Raw genomic sequence first — 16,110 nt, 5'->3', positions numbered from 1 at the left:
CGGGGCTTAGAGCGGTGGGCGGGGCTTAGAGCGGTGGGCGGGGCTTAGAGCGGTGGGCGGGGCTTAGAGCGGTGGGCGGGGCTTAGAGCGGTGGGCGGGGCTTAGAGCGGTGGGCGGGGCTTAGAGCGGTGGGCGGGGCTTAAGGGAGAGGGCGGGGCTTAGAGCGGCGGGGGGGCGTGTCCCTCCCGGCGCGTGCTCCGCGCCGCCGACGTCACAATAGCGGCCGTTCGCGGCCCCGGCCCGGCCGCAGCCGCTCGGGGCTGGTTTGAGCTGGTGCGTTGCCATAGCAACGCCGCCGGGCCTATATATAGGGGCGCCGCGCCGCCGGCACCGCTTTGTCAGACGCGGCCGCGCCGCCGCCGCACCTCCGCCTCCCGCCGCTCCTCCTGCCCCCGCAGCAGGCCCGCCGGGGAGCCAGGCCCTGGCCCGAGGCCTGCCTGAGGTGAGGCCGCGTGGCTGCCGCAGGGCCCTGAGGGGCTGGGTTGGGGCACGAGGAGGGGCTGAGGGGCCGTGGGGAAGGGACGGGGCGTCCATGTGGGGGGGGTTGTGGGGTGGCTGAGGGCGGCCCCGTGCCCCGGCGGCCCCTCTCTGGCCGTGCCCGGTGGCGCGCTGGGGACGGGAATGTTCTGGAGCGAGCGGGTCGCCGTCCTTTAAGGTAGTCTCAGGGGCTCTGAGCGCAATCCGGGGAGAAATAGGCGCTGGGAGGCTCTGCTCCGCGTCGGCTGGCTGCGCTGGGTGTGATTACACGGTAATTGTGCAATAACGGGGAGATGGGGAGCTTGCGGGAACCTACAGCACGCTGCGACCGCTAAAAGTGCAGCCTGCTTTGGGCTGTGACAGGGAACGTGGCTTGTGTGCTGCTCCACGCAGGGAGGGGGATGTGAACGCCATCATTAAGAATTTAACTTATTAAAAGCCCTAGCCAGGCCTCCCCGGGCTGCTTTGTGCAAAGCTGCAGCATCTCGTTGAAACCATCCCGTGACGAGATGCAGCCTCTCTCTGTAAGAACAAGTGCCTGAGCAGCTTCCCGAGAAGCGTTTAACTTGCTGGTTTCTGAAAGCCTCTTTGGGAGAACCTTAAGGGCTGACTTTAATCCAGCTTCTGGGAGAATTAACGCCGCATGGGAATGAGAGCCGGGGGAGGATGAGGATTGTTAGGTTTCATTTCATTAGAGTTGGAGCTTAATCTAGTTTGAATCTCAAATCTGGTTTGCCTGGTAGGTGAGAAATGATAAAAAGAAAAAAAAAGGAAACTGTCCTTGAGAAGCAGTCCTTGGCAGGGGCAGTTCAGGTGCCATATGCTTCTGAAGGCTGGGTTGAAGTTTTATAATCTCTTGCCCAAGTCATTACGTGGTTGAAGTATAATGGATTTTAGTGTACACACTGTATGAAATGAATGATTCTACTGGACTTTGAACCTTGTTAATCAAAAAAATCTGTAAAATGTAACAGGTTATCTTGCACGTGTAATAAATGACCTTTTTCAAAAGAGGGCAAGCAGTGATGTAACTCAAGATTACTGAATAGTTTGCAATTGACATAATCCTCAATCCTAATCTGTACGACTAGATTAAGTAGGAAAAGTGCTGAGAGAAGGCAGAGGGCTGGACACAGTTACATGAAACCATATCTTCCTATGACTCACTGGCAGCCTTGCGCCGCTGAGCTCTTTACAAAGCAGCACACACTCTGCTTGAGCTAACAGTTTGAGCAGGCTGCCGTGCTATATTTGGACTCCCCAGGAAAAGTGACCCAGGTAACTTGCCGTGGGCTTGATAGGCTTTGGGTGGCAGAGGAACGTGCTTTTGCTTTTTAGTTCTGGGTTTTGGGGGGAGCTTGCTGCTTGGTTTGTTAACCATATGGATTTACTACAGCCTGCTGTAAAATCCTGTTATAAAGTGTTACTTGGAGTTGCTGTCAAGGCTTTATGTATGCCTGCACACCACAGTTAGGAACCGCTGTTCTCGTGTGCGTCTGCCACTCCTGACAGCTGAAGTTTTCTTTTCTTGTAGCTTGGAGGTTGTGGACAGAAGAACAGGGGAGCTCTAAGCACTGACAGCGCAACTTCAAGGCTACGTTAGGTGCAGTCAGAACTGTAGTGAGAGTCCAGATACTCAGTTTGTAGTGACCTAATGAGACTTGTTACTGCTCAGAGGTCAGTAATACGCTCTAACTCTGTCTGTAATAAGTAGTAAACCCTTTCCCCAGAAACTGGAGAGCTACTGTAGTGCTTAAGAGATATTAGAAAAGTGCTGAGTGTGTTGACACAGGCACTAGCCATAACACTAGCAGTAACTCCGCTGTGGAGGTCAAGGAAAAGATGCTGAAAACTTCCAGGGACTGACTAAAAATATTCAATAGCATGTGATTTTTTTTTAATAGGGTTCAGAACATCATACAGTCTATGAATAGAAGATAAGGTGTCTTCAATGTAATCTGTTTTGCGGAGTGTCTCTTTGGTTCTGATTAAATGTGATGTCATCTATCTAATGCTGTTAGTGATCGCTATAGAAATCATAATTGTCAATTATATGACCACTAAGTAGTGATCATATAATGACTATGGATTTGAAATCTTAAATGTGAACAATAAGACTTCAATGAATTAATGCGTTATTTTTGTGTTGTTTTTTTTTCCTGTATCAGCAATTTGTACCCAAGTCCTTCTGTGTAAACCCAAAAACTCAGAAATCATGACTAACTTCAGCAATGAAGAATTTGAATTCACCTTCCTTGAGGAAGGCTTTACTGCCAAGGATATCCTTGACCAAAAAATAAATGAAGTGTCATCTTCTGTAAGTATGATAAGAAAATGACCGCATTTCATGGTGCTCTCCTCAAATGCTGATCTCCAAGCTTATCCTGTTATCCTTTGGTTGTAACTTTAAGATGTGTATTTGCTCTAGGATGATAAAGATGCCTTCTATGTTGCTGACCTCGGGGATATTGTAAAGAAGCACATGCGGTGGCATAAAGCCCTTCCTCGAGTAACCCCCTTCTATGCTGTCAAATGTAATGACAGCAAAGCTGTAGTGAAGACTCTTGCTGCTCTTGGTGCAGGATTTGATTGTGCCAGTAAGGTAAGATCTGGACTGCATTCTCATCTGTGGTAGTGGTGTGTGGTATGAGGTGGGTTTGTATCCAGTAAAGCATAACCAAGCACCGTCACTTCAGTTTTATTGATTAATTTGCTCATTCGTCTAGAAATAAAGAATATCCTTCATGAGTGTAATCTGTTCTTTCTTCAGACGGAAATACAGCTGATACAGAGCATCGGTGTGCCTCCGGAGCGAATAATATATGCAAATCCCTGCAAACAAATATCTCAGATCAAACATGCTGCTAGCAGTGGTGTACAGATGATGACGTTTGATAGTGAAGTAGAACTAATGAAAGTTGCAAGGGCCCATCCAAAAGCCAAGTAAGTTTTATAATTCTTGATTGAATTCTTAGGTTAATTAAACAGCTGCTGTTACCAGCAACTTCTTTAGTTAAGAAGTGATGTAAAATTATGAGAAAATAAGTCTGCTTTCAGCCAATGAAGTCTATAGAGCTTACTGACACTAGGAGGAGACGGACAGGAAAGCTTGCACGCTTAAGTTTGGCCTTATTCTAAAGTTAAAAGTGCCTGGTAATGATGTATTGTGTACTAAACTTAAACACTTGTTTTTTTTTTCTGTATCTAGATTAGTCTTGCGCATCACAACTGATGACTCCAAAGCAGTTTGTCGTCTGAGTGTCAAATTTGGAGCTACACTTAAGACAAGCAGGCTGCTTCTGGAGCGTGCAAGAGAACTGGACCTTGCCATTGTTGGTGTTAGGTGCGTTGATAACTGCAAAATGCAGTCATAATGAATAAGATTCCTTTAAGTGACCTTAAGATTCCTTTCATCTACCTGACAGTAGAGATGCCTTTGCATGTTGTGATTTGAGTTTTGTATAAACTTACTGACTGACTTATAAAACAGCCACTAATATTTTTCTCTTTGTAGTTTCCATGTTGGTAGTGGATGTACAGACCCAGAGACATTTGTTCAAGCCATTTCTGATGCCCGCTGTGTGTTCGATATGGGAGTAAGTCTAATTCTGCTTCATCTGGGACTACTACTCAACTGTTTTGGCAGAACTGAATCAATTGTAAAAACTGTTAGAGGGTTAAAAGCTTGTTAAGTCACTAATTTCATGCTGGAGTTCTTGAGGTCTTGGCTGACTGACAGTTCTGCAAAAACTCACCTACAGGTGCAGTAAAATCAGCAGCTCAAATGACTGTTACTTGAACCCAGTGAGTTAGTTCTGTTGCTATATCTTAATAGAACGACTTCATGTTAATTTTTAAGCTGAAAAACTATAAACTTTTCTTAAACGCTGTTCCAATTAATTTCATTTTAGGCTGAACTTGGCTTCAACATGTATCTGCTTGACATCGGTGGTGGCTTCCCTGGCTCTGAAGATGTCAAGCTTAAGTTTGAAGAGGTAAAGCTTTGCTAAGAACTTCTTGGGTTGTGGGATCTTTCTGAATATCATTCTGCATTAAACAAAATACTGTTCTTCTCCTGTGTTTTTTCATGGCAATACAATTTGTGTGGTCAGAAATTGAGTTTTAGAAGAGGGGAATGTATCTGACAACTGGAAATTAGATTAGCTCATAAAATAGAGCTGAACGACTACATGAACAAGCAGAGGTATCAAACTTGTAAAGCAAGCTTTAGTTATGGACTTGAGAATGAGCTGAAAGAAATTTATGCCAGTGAGGAGGATCTTCAGACATTCTAGATAAGTTAAGCTTCCAGCTGGGAGGAAAAGGTAGACCTGAACCCATGTGGTTCTGAGTGGCATGAGCGTTGTTGCAGCCAACAGGTCAGCGTCTGATACGTTTTGATCAAAAAAACACATCCAAGTGCTGGTTATAATTACGTAGTTTGCTTTCACACAAATACTTGTGTTTTTAGGAGAAACAAGGTGGCTGGATATTAATAGGACTAACTTAGAGCAGTGCTGTCAGAACACCACCTGCCAGTCTAAAGTGGTGTTAAACGATATTACAGGTTTACACAAGGAGGGAGCAAATAGATTCCACAAAGTGAATTTTCTGCTAATAACATGGGCTAATGTTACCTCACTTGTTATGTCCCTTAATGCAAGTTGGCTTCTCCTAGCGTAGTATTGCCTTATGCAAAGCATCAAGAGTAAGTGATGTTGTCGCTGGGCTCCATGGCGTAATGCAGTTGTGCAGCAGTTGGAGACAGCTTCATCACTGGTAACTTCAGAACTTGGCAGTAACAGTGTTCATGAAGGCAACGTGATTTCACAGGTGATGACAAAGATTGCTGTAGTCTTAAAATCCTGTGAGATTACTTCTTTAGGATGCAGTAAACTGGGGATGTTGCATGATGAGCAGAACCAGAAGTGGACTAGAAATTAAAGTTGAAGGACAGTGACTTGTGGGTCACTAATGCTGTTTTAGTGAATCTAGGAGGGATGACTTCACTTAAACTTAAGTCACCAAACAGTGCATGTATAACTTTTTAAGCTGCACATGTCTGCTTTTGTTTTCTTAAACTTTGAAAATGTAATAAAGCAAAGGCGATCGATATAGTTAGCTACTTGCATATTTTAATCCATGTTTGGCTAGCATATTATCCTGAGCATGAAAGAATGACTTCATCCCAGACTTAAAACAGCATCTGAGTAGCTGCTGAAGCAGTAATATGTGCAACTGATTACTCCCTAGATCACAAGTGTAATCAACCCAGCACTGGATAAATACTTTCCTTTGGATTCCGGAATAAAAATTATTGCAGAGCCAGGAAGATACTATGTTGCATCAGCATTCACACTGGCAGTCAATATCATTGCCAAAAAAATTGTATTAAAGGAGCAAACAGGTTCTGATGGTATGTAAATTTAGACTTAACGTTACTTCTAGCCCAACTGTACGTGTCTTTTCAAGCATTCTAACTGGTGGCTCTACTTCCAGATGAAGACGATGTGAACGACAAAACGCTTATGTACTATGTGAACGATGGAGTCTATGGATCGTTCAACTGCATCTTGTATGACCACGCACATGTTAAACCAGTTCTGCAAAAGGTACGGTAGTTCAGAAGTATCTCGTGCTTGTAGCTTGGCTGTAGGAAATCCTCTCCACTGGAGTCGCTTCTGTTCACTGCTCCCTTCATGTAGACAGAATTTGGCAATAAACTTAGGAAGCATGCAGGCGAAGTAATTTGGAGCCAAAGGTGTAGAAGGAACTGCAATCAGCTCTTCCTCCTCTTAGAGAAGAAATGGAATGCTGTGCATGCATCAATTATGATGTTACTTCTGGAAGCTCTGTTCTGGCTGTCAAACTAATTATACTCTTTCCTTTAGCGGCCTAAGCCAGACGACAACTGCTATTCCTGCAGCATATGGGGACCAACGTGCGATGGCCTCGATCGTATTGTTGAGCGCTTTAACATGCCAGAGCTGCAAGTTGGTGACTGGATCCTGTTTGAAAACATGGGTGCCTATACTGTTGCAGCAGCTTCTACTTTCAATGGATTCCAGAGGCCAACAATACACTATGTGATGTCAAGACCAGCATGGTTAGTAACTGAAATGTGTGGTGATAACTTGATCCATCAAGTACTTTTGGTACAGAAACCGTAGCTTGAGTCAGTTGGCAGTTCCTTAACAAACAGGGCCACAGCTGTGGTGCTGCAGTCCTTGGAAAACTTCATCTTGGTGTGGAGGGCAATGCCTTGGAAGGCTTTTGCTACATTAGTAGAACAATCAGTGCTACCAGTTACGTTTTTTTCTCTGATGTACTTTTGTCAAGAAGCCCTTTTAAAGGGACAGTGCTGGGAGTTTTTTCATTAACTTGGGTTTCTAGCTTGTATTTCTTTGGCACAACAGAGTGATTACAGATTCTGTAGCTAGTTTTTCTGACCAGCAGTCAGTCAGCACTCTGCTACTATGCTGTCTTCTAAACTGACAGCTTGCTAAATCCTGACTGTAAGGAACAGGAATATAAAACCAGTTCTTACCTGTGCAGCTTCACAGTGTTCTGTTCGAGAGCTGTTTGTTGACTTAGGCTGAGCTCTGGCTCATTGCTTAAAGCAGTGTGTTAGATTTCCACAGGAAGGTACTGCTCAGGTAAGTGAGGAAAGCAGGGTTACCTCTCGAGTACCGGCACACTGTGAAATTGCACTTCTTTATAAGGAGTAGGTGAAAGTAACCTGGATGGTCTTCTGTGTGAGACAAGGTAATGGATTGAGTCTTCTATAAAAGTCTTTTTTCATAAGAGGAAGTCCCTGTCTCTGTACTGAAGTTTGCCTGTTAAAGTGATGGAAAGCATTTGGGCAGCAGTATTGCCCAAAAGCATGATTGACTTTGGTAGCAGATTCTTCCCAGACTTTCTGGAAAACTTCAATCTGGGGGAATTCTGACTCTAAAAGTAAGAGGAAGTTTCCTCTGTTCTCCTGTTAGCCTTGCCTTCTGTATAAGCAAGAGTTGTATTGTCTTTTTTTTCCCTTTCATGACACCTTCAGTCAACTGGAACACTCCCTAAGCCACGTGAAGCTTTAGGCTTCCTGTAAGAGTCCAGACTTGTCTGGCTGAACTACAGATGGCTCTGCAGAAGAGTAATTGGCTTGTTCGCTGTAGCACTGTGTGTCTGTTAAGATGTAATGCTTGAGCTTGGGGCATATTGAACTTGAATAAGCCAACATAACTGTTGCCCAAGGCTGCAGCACTCTTTGTACCCCATATGACCTCTTAGGGTTTGTTTGTTTGTTTGTTTTCCAAACAAGAGTACTAGTATAAGCTGCTCCTTAACTGTAGGGAATGTATTAGTGAGGTTATGCTGCAGATCTCTTTAGCATAGGCAAAAGCTTTTTGCTATATATTTATATATGTGTACAGCTAAATTCATGGCTTTTAACTGAAAGGTGTAAAGGACAAGATGCTTACATAGGTTGAGGTAAAAGGTAAGAAAGTATACCACGTGGGCAGCTGTATGGTAAAACAGCTTCACCTTGCATGTAGTGCAAGATAACAAGGTCAAAATTCACTTACCTGAAGTTCTGTAGCTGTCAGTAACCAAAATGTTTTCTTATCTTTTTTACATGCTGTAGTGAAATAGACTTTTGACTTTCGCTGTTCTTTCTTTCCAGGCAACTAATGCAGCAGATTAAGGAGCAAGGGTTCCTAGCTGAAGTGGAGGAGCAGGATGTTGCTAGTCTGCCACTCTCTTGTGCCTGGGAAAGCGGAATCGAATATCCAGCGACTTGTGCTTCAGCTAGTATTAATGTATAGATAATATTTAGTAACTAACTGCAAGTTTAGTCATTGAATTTAGGGCATTTGGGGGACCATTAACTTAATTCTTGCTAGAATTTTTAAGTTTTTTTTTAAAGTTTAGGTTTGGCATAAATGCAACAAAAATGACTAGGAGATGGGTCACATTTATCTGTGTTCCTATGGAAACTATTTGAATATTGTTTTATATGGATTTTTATTCACTTTTCATGTATGCTACTAAAGACTGACCCTCAACTGTCAAACAAGTATTTGTAGCTTGTGTATGGCAGAATGGGCTAAGCTTAGTGTTTTGTGACCTACCTGTTTTAAAATAAAGTATATTGAAATAAGTGGCCACGTTTGGTTAATCTGCAGCAAATTTCTCTTAGATGGCTCTTGCCACGTACACAAAGAGTGGGAGTTGCTCTAAACCAGCACGCTAGGAACATTAAGGCAGACCACATGCTGTGAGCCCTTAGCCTCTGAGATTGTGAGTAACAAAACTGCCATCTCTCCAAGCTTCCCCGTGTTACTGAGGTAAGGAAACCCCATAATGGGTAGGGAAGTTAGCTTGTTTCTTTTCCTATATGTGACCTCAAAAGCTTGACTAATGGCATAATATCATGCAAGTTCCCATAGGATCACACTTGTTTTTAGCTGTTGAACATAGGGTTAACAGTAGTGTATAGCAAGTAAACCATGCAGGTTTTATTCATATTGGTCTACAATGGGTATAAATTGCTTTGGCCAGACATAATGACTACATCATATCTGGTTAGTAATGAGAGAATACAGCACAGGCTCCCTGGTTGCCATTGACAAGTTGCTTGTTACATATGGAAGGATTAAAATACAGTTTCAGCCTCTTACCTTTTCCCACTGTGTGGCTGGCTATAGTACAATATTACTTGTTTGATACTTGTTGTTGTTCAGGGCTTTAGTATAAAATAGGCAAGGGATGAGACTGTCCTTTGTGCATGCAATACAATTAGAAGTTTATTTTATAATATTTATTATTCAGGGAAAATACATAAGCGTCAGTTTTTAGAGTAGATGTGATAACTAAGTAGTAACTAGTAAGAGCCGTTATAGGGTATGTCTGCTTACTGGAATAGAGCATTCTGACTTACACCTAACTTGATGCTAGTTTAATGCCACTTCTTAGGCTAAAACAGTAAAATAATTGCAGCATGCTCTGCAGTCCCAGGTCTGTGCTGTTGGCCAGAAGGCCTCGGACTGCTGGCATACCTTAGCAAATGCCTCCTGTAGTGTGAAGGAAAACCTTAACTTCACCAAATCAGTATGTAAATCCTTAACATGTTAACTTAAATTTGAAAGGTCTGCTGAGGGGTTGCATCCCTGATAAACGGGGGATCTAGCAAGATAAGAAATACAAAGCTGTTTTCTTAAAGGTAGCTGTGAAAGCTTGTGTTTAATCTTCATCCTGTGCTTTCAGCTGAGCCTCAACTCTCCACTAGCTGAATGAGCTGGGTAAACGGGAGCAAGTTACTCATTCCTGTTTCTCTTGAAGCAGCTGAGCTGAAGTCATGTTTTGTTTTTTGAAGCTGCTTCACTCCTAGCTTCAACCTTGTGACTGAAATAGCACTTGCCATAATTCTGATGCGTGCAGGAGCCAGCTGTTTGGCTACTGACATACCCTTCTGCAAACTGCAGTGCATGCATACAGGAGCATGACAGCCTGTGTCTGATGCCAGAGAAACTCCCCGCAACCAAACCAGGGTTTTCATTTTAGCTTCTACAGATTCACAGAAATGTGATTCCTAGTGTGAAAGCAGAAGTAATGAATGGTAACCAAAAATTAGTGCTGTAACAATTTCACATCTAAATCTTGCTCTGTAAGAGGTAAGTGTGTTTGAACTGCGGAGAAAAAACCAGCACGTATATAGTCAAAGTGCTCCCGGAAGGTCTGCAGGTGTCTGAGGGCACTGCTGGTAAGTCTGTCTGTGTGGGAACGGGGACGGAAGGACGGAAGAGCCAGATGTACGGCTGTTGTGAGACCCTAGGTGATAACAGCTGCGCTGTCAGCCGCTGCCAGCATCCATTCGCTTGCCCCGATGGGCAGCCAGCACAATCTGGCTTCCTCCACTCTCAGCCAGTGGAGACTGTTCCCAGCAGGTAGTTTGCACACAATAGGGTGTGGAAGCTAATTAGTAAGCTGCCTGAGAGGAATTTGTCAGGCTGCCAATTAGTTTCTTGATCTGTACTTAACTTGATTAGTTGTTTTAGCTGTTTCGATGTCTTTTGTCTCAAAATTCCATCTGCTTCTCTCTGCTGGAGGCCGGAACAGCGGGAACATGCTAAGCATTTTGATGAGCTTGGTGATGTTCTCTCGAAGAGATGTAGCTGGCCTCAGCTCTCCACCTTCTACAACAGGTACGTCATAGCTTCAGCTGGTGCTCTGTGAGACACGAGTAAGGAGACAAATATCTAGTGCTTAAAAAAGCTGTTAGTTTCCTTGCGCATCTTTTATGTAAAAATCAATGGGTTTTACTAGATTATTGCTAATACTTGTAGGAATAATAAATAATAAATTTTCACAGTAACAGTGGTGTGCTTTCAAGCAGGACACAACTTTGTCATTTTAAGTTGGATTGTGTTGAGCAGATGTTCTGGGCTTTCAGGTACTGACTGTATAAACCTGTCTGTTTGATCTCACAGCAGCCATAGCCTAACTTCCACAGGATCTTAGTGCTCCATTTCCACTTTTTATAGACATTAAAATACCTGAAGTGACAGCAATCTGTCGCGTGCTAAATCAGGCTGTCCTGACTGTGGGCATTACCTGTGTACCATCCACACTGGGAATACGTTTATTACAGCAAACCACGTAGTACGGCAAAGCTGTAACAAAATCTGCAGTGAACTGCTGGGGTTTGTTTTGCTTTCCTTTCCCCAAGTCTTGAGCCATCAGAGCCTTTGCTCTATTTTGCAACATCCATTGATAAAATCTGCTTGTCCTAACCGCACACCTTAGGCTTTCTCCGGGGAGGTATAACTGTCTGATACGGGAGGGAAGGAGGAGCTGCGTACCAAAAAACCTGAGCTCAGCTGCAAGTGTATTATAAGCAGTTCAACAAGTATGAAAGGTCAACGCAGCTCTCCTGCTCCAAATGTTCCTGGTGGTCACTGCTCTCATAAACACCAGTGGTAGTGTCTGGTCATTTGGGGTCGCTCTTGGGAAGAAGGGGGCAATACCTCAATGAAATACAAACCCATTTCCCTGGGATGAGGGCATGGCTTCTCAGCGCCCCGTTCCTCACTGAGTGGTGAAGCCGCCTGAGGTCTGAAACAAGCCTAGCTGAGACTCCTTCCGTAAACCCACCTGTGGCTCTGCCTGGCCTGTACCAGAGTCAGCCGACATCCGTTGGTGCAAAAGTGGTTTTATATTAAAAAAAAGAAAGAAATAGTTGAGAAACACATCCTCTAAAACTGCATCCCTCATCCTGGCAGCTGGAAAGGCAACGGTGGGAGCGTGTCAGCGAGGGTGGAGAATGCTGAAGCAGAGGGAGCAGACGGGGAGCAGACTGTAAGAGACAAGTAGGTAGCGTGCCGTGGAGCAGAATTCCCTTACGCTATGCATGAGCACTTAACTCACAGTTAAGCTGCTAACTTGTGGGCTGCACATCGTAACACGTGCCTTTCAGGCAAGAGGTAGGTGAGTGCAAGTCACCCTGGGCCTGCAGAGCTGCTCTGGGCAGGCACCGCACGGCTCCTGCAGGCTCCAGGAACAAAGCTGGGGCTGGGGGAGAGCTGCGCACCTCACAGACCTCCCCACCAGCGAGTGTTACCATTTAAAGCGGTCTTTCGCGGCTAAACACAGCATCAATTTGTAGTGAGACTGAAAGGGAAAGATTTTCCTTACCGGATCAAAACCAACCCTCTTCCCCCTCCCCAATAAAATAAAATCATTACGCAAAAGCATTGTGTGAAGATCTTAGATTACTATGTTATTTGACTGTCAAAAAGGAAAAGGACATCAGCAATTGCAATGGCAATAATTATTAATTTTCTCTTGAAATAAACACGGACTGGTGCCAGAAGAAGTAAGAGTGATTTGCTTCACAGAAGCGTCCCTGGTTTGGCCATGTGTCACCTGGTACTGAAGGCAGTTGGTGTCTCATCAGCTCTGCTGTGGTTTCAGTATTGTCATGGTTTTGGCTGGGATAGAGTTAATTTTCTTCGCAGAGGCTTGCATGGTGCTGTGCTTTGGGTTTAGGATGAGAACGATGCAGACAGCACAGGGGTGGTTGAGCTGTTGCAGAGCAGTGCTCACACTGCCCGGGGCTGTTCTGCTCCTCGCGCTGCCCTGCCAGCGAGGTGCCTGGGGGGGCACCGGGAGCTGGGGGGGCACACGGCCAGGACAGGTGGCCCAGGCTGGCCAAAGGGGTGTCCCACTCCATGTGGTGTCATGCTCAGCGACAGAACTGGGGTGGAGGAGGAGGAAGGGAGGGATGTTCACAGCGATGGCATTTGTCTTCCCACGAAACCGTTCCACGCGCTGAGCCCCGCTCTCCGGGCAGGGGCTGACATCTGCCTGCCGAGGGGAAGCAGCAAACAGGTTCCCTGGTTTGCTCTGCTTGCACAGGCAGTTTCTGCTTGCCCCAGTAAACTGTGTCTCAACCCTTGAGTTCTCCCACTTTTACCTCTCCAATTCTCTCCCCATGGCACCTGGGGAGAGCGAGCAAGAGACTGGGTGGTGCTGAGCTGCCTGCTGGGGCTAACCCACAAGTGCCCACATCACAAATGCCTTCAGCATAAATTCATCCTTAGCTATTTAAAACACAACATTTGACTATACTGGAAACACACTAAGAACAGAGAGCACATTTGGGGCTGGGACTTATTTTTGGGCAAGTTTTGCTACTGGTTTTCAGCTGACTTTGTGGTCCTCTGTGCTGAAGCCAACCCCCCTCTTTCTTTCCCTTGTTTCAGGGAGCTGTTCCCAACCTCGCCCACAGCGTTCCCGCAATAAAATAAAAAAAAATGCTTCCCTTCCCGGTTATACCATTCAATTCACACTCAAGGGTATCATTTCATTACCACGCAGCGGCCAGCTTCAGGAAAAGAGCTGGATATGGGCACTTGGTGGGCTTCAGCATCACCCCTGTCTCTTTGTCTCCTAAGCGCACTGTCTGGGAAGCAGCTCCATGGTTACAACAAGGTATTGGCCCTATGCTGGCACTATTGCAGCAAATGGGGTTGCAATGCTTTACCACAATAGTGTGGATGCAGTTTTCAGTAAGGTAATGGAGGTGCTGCTTCCTTCTCTGAGGACAAAAAGAAAAAAAAAAAAAAGATGTATATTATGTGGTTAAATAAAAAAAATCCTGCTTAAAAACTCCTCTTCCTCACTGTTAATTATAGTTCAGCAGCAGCATTTCACAGTCCCATCCCAGTAACTATTTCTCAGCAATGACTGTCCGTCTTCCTCCCAGCTGAAACTCACATTAAACCATTCGAGCATCCGACCAAAGTGAAAAGCAGAAGAAAAACCCAGCTTGCCACTGAGACCTGCTGATTTGGGGGAGGGAAATTCCTCGCGCAGCCTGCTGGGCTGGCTGGGGCTCGTGTGCCCGTGCCACGGGTGTTTTGTGCCCCCGCAGGGCGATGATGCCCGACAGAGAGCAAAGCGCCCCGAGATAAGGCTGGGCTGAGTAATTCACCAAGCAAAAGCCCGCAAGATGGAGCTCGGCTCCAAAGGCATCAGAAAGTTTGTCTGACGGAGGCAGGGGAAAGTGGAACGCTTTATCCGACTCCCACACTCCCAACGCAAGACTGCACCATGAGCAAGAAGCATTAGAGCGAACAAACACAAATGAGAAAGTACAAGGAAAAAGTGCACACAAAGGAGTCATTAAGCCATTGCATGGCTAAAACTGAAAAACACAAACCCACACAAAAATTCCCCATCTGCTAACAGAAATGGGAAACAGAGGGTTTGGGGACTTCTAATATCAGGACACTTCAGAAGTGGTGACTTTTCTTTTATTTGTTTAAGGCTGTTACCTCAAGTATCCCCTCATTTTCCAGCTTTCTGCTTGGAGTCCAGCCCAAGGCTTGGCTCTCCCAGTAGTTATTTCAGAGATGTTTTAATTCGCCTCTATTGCTCCTGGGCTTAATTTAGGCTCTCTGCCGTCAGGGTTTTTTTTTGCTGGGGTAAGTACTGACTCATGCCATCTTCCTTAGTGCAGCTTCGGGGAACAGCTGATGTTAACCAAGAGGCAGAAGACACAAGCTGGGACCACGGTGGTTGGGCTGGGTGGCAGAATTCTCCACCATGAGGACACAAGGCTCACGAAGGTTCCTCACCCAGGAGCCCCGACCCTCACAAGGTGGAGATGAGCCCTCCTGAAGCACTTTCCATGGCACTCTCCCCTTTTACCAACTGAATGTGCCACCTGTGAGATTTGGGAACACCATTCCCACTCCCTCCTGGGTCAGACGGCGGCTACAGATGCTTCAGGGAGCAAATGGCTCAGCAAAAAGATGAGAATGGGTCAGAAAAAAAATGTCCCCAGCCTCAGGTTTAGGATGCTCATGAGTGCGAGGTGCTGGGTGGAAGGAGGCAGCTCAGCAATCATGGCCCCAAAATTCTGGCTAGATCTGAGCCCATGACCATGGGGAAAGGGGGAAGCAGTGGTTTCTCCTGCTCTGGTTTGCCTGTTGAACATCCTGTATGTTCATCACAAAACAGAACTGGAAGGGGAATGCCCAGAGGCACTTCAAGATTTAGGAAGCAGCCCATGAGCAGCATCTTCAGTACACTCCCTTTGAGGATCTAAGCTGGGATCTCAAGCTCACAAGTTTAGCTTGTAATGGAGAGCAGGATCCAGGCATGTCACTAGCTCACCCCTCTCCTCCACGCTCACATTTCCTGACGGTCCTGGGGGAAGTGATTTGGCTGCTGGCAAAAGCAGCCTGTCCTTGGTGAGATCCGTGTGGGCTCAAGAGAGCCACAGCGTGCTGGAGGAGGCCAAACCCCCACAGAGAAAAGCAGCTGCAAGTTAACATCCACAGGAGCATCTCTTAATGAGCTTTTACTAGGACCATGCCCTGGCCCTAAGTACTGCAGCAAGCAAGGCAGCAACCTCAGAAAAGGAGGTGAAGAGAACAGAAAAATTAGACCTTAAATATTTTTTTCCTTGGTGGCTCAGAAGAGGAAAATTGCAGAAAACCGGCGATTTGAAGGGGAAAACCAGCAGCAGGTGTGGGTGCGAGGGCTAGGTGGCAGCAGCAGCTCATGGGACCGCCTGCCTCGGCTCCCTGCTCTCACCGGCTCCTGGGCAGCCCCAGCACAGGGAGGGGACTTGGTGCTGCCAGCAGCTACGCCGACCTGCTCTGGCTCCTTACCCCTCCAGCTTTGTTGGTGGTGGGGAGGGAGGAGGAGGGCAGGGGGCACCAGGAGGGCTGGTACCCAAAAAGTGCCCTGGGAGAGGCTGGGCGCTTCCCGCTGCTTTTTTGGGGGGGTGATGCCAGAAGGCCTGCAGCAAGGCAGAGCACATCTCCACAGGCCCGGCTCCCCAGCACCATCCCCAGAAATGCCCAGCGGCACAGAAAAAGCACCCTCTGCTATCCCCTGTGCTCCCCAAACCCCCCGTGAGCCTGCTGTGCCTCCTGGGGCTGGGGCTCCTGTGCCTGCGCAGCAAGTGGGAAGGCATTAAAAAGCCTCCTCGGCCCCGCTATTTCTGACCCAGAGTTTTAAGTGCTAAATTGCTAGTGCATAGTGAGATGTTTTGTCCTGAGAAATGGCAGCTTGTTCGCCTTTGGGAGAGCCGGGAGCAGCCAAGGCAGCGCTGGGCTGAAGAGAAAC

General features: G+C 46.2%; 1 protein-coding gene across 1 annotated transcript; it reads left to right on the top strand.

The window, feature by feature from the left end:
• Positions 1-203: 203 nt before the first annotated feature.
• Positions 204-8,629, top strand: ODC1 (ornithine decarboxylase 1). The gene is made up of 11 exons (XM_048071323.2): positions 204-442; positions 2,646-2,794; positions 2,906-3,079; positions 3,248-3,420; positions 3,686-3,820; positions 3,992-4,073; positions 4,389-4,472; positions 5,731-5,893; positions 5,977-6,089; positions 6,369-6,583; positions 8,153-8,629. The coding sequence occupies exons 2-11, from the start codon at positions 2,693-2,695 to the stop codon at positions 8,292-8,294; spliced, it is 1,383 nt and encodes a 460-aa protein (XP_047927280.1). The 5' UTR covers positions 204-442; positions 2,646-2,692; the 3' UTR covers positions 8,295-8,629.
• Positions 8,630-16,110: the final 7,481 nt, after the last annotated feature.

Source organism: Anser cygnoides, chromosome 3 (genome assembly GCF_040182565.1).
Source record: "Anser cygnoides isolate HZ-2024a breed goose chromosome 3, Taihu_goose_T2T_genome, whole genome shotgun sequence".
In the NCBI taxonomy this organism is placed as follows: domain Eukaryota; kingdom Metazoa; phylum Chordata; class Aves; order Anseriformes; family Anatidae; genus Anser; species Anser cygnoides.
The sequence above is the reverse complement of the archived record's forward strand: the minus strand, read 5'-3'. Positions and strand labels throughout refer to the sequence as shown.

Excerpts from the sequence above, each read along its gene's own strand:
- ODC1 (XM_048071323.2), top strand. The coding sequence starts at position 2,693 with ATGACTAACTTCAGCAATGAAGAATTTGAATTCACCTTCCTTGAGGAA. Across the intron at positions 6,090-6,368 it reads TTAAACCAGTTCTGCAAAAG|CGGCCTAAGCCAGACGACAA; the intron begins GTACGGTAGTTC and ends TCTTTCCTTTAG. Across the intron at positions 6,584-8,152 it reads GTGATGTCAAGACCAGCATG|GCAACTAATGCAGCAGATTA; the intron begins GTTAGTAACTGA and ends CTTTCTTTCCAG.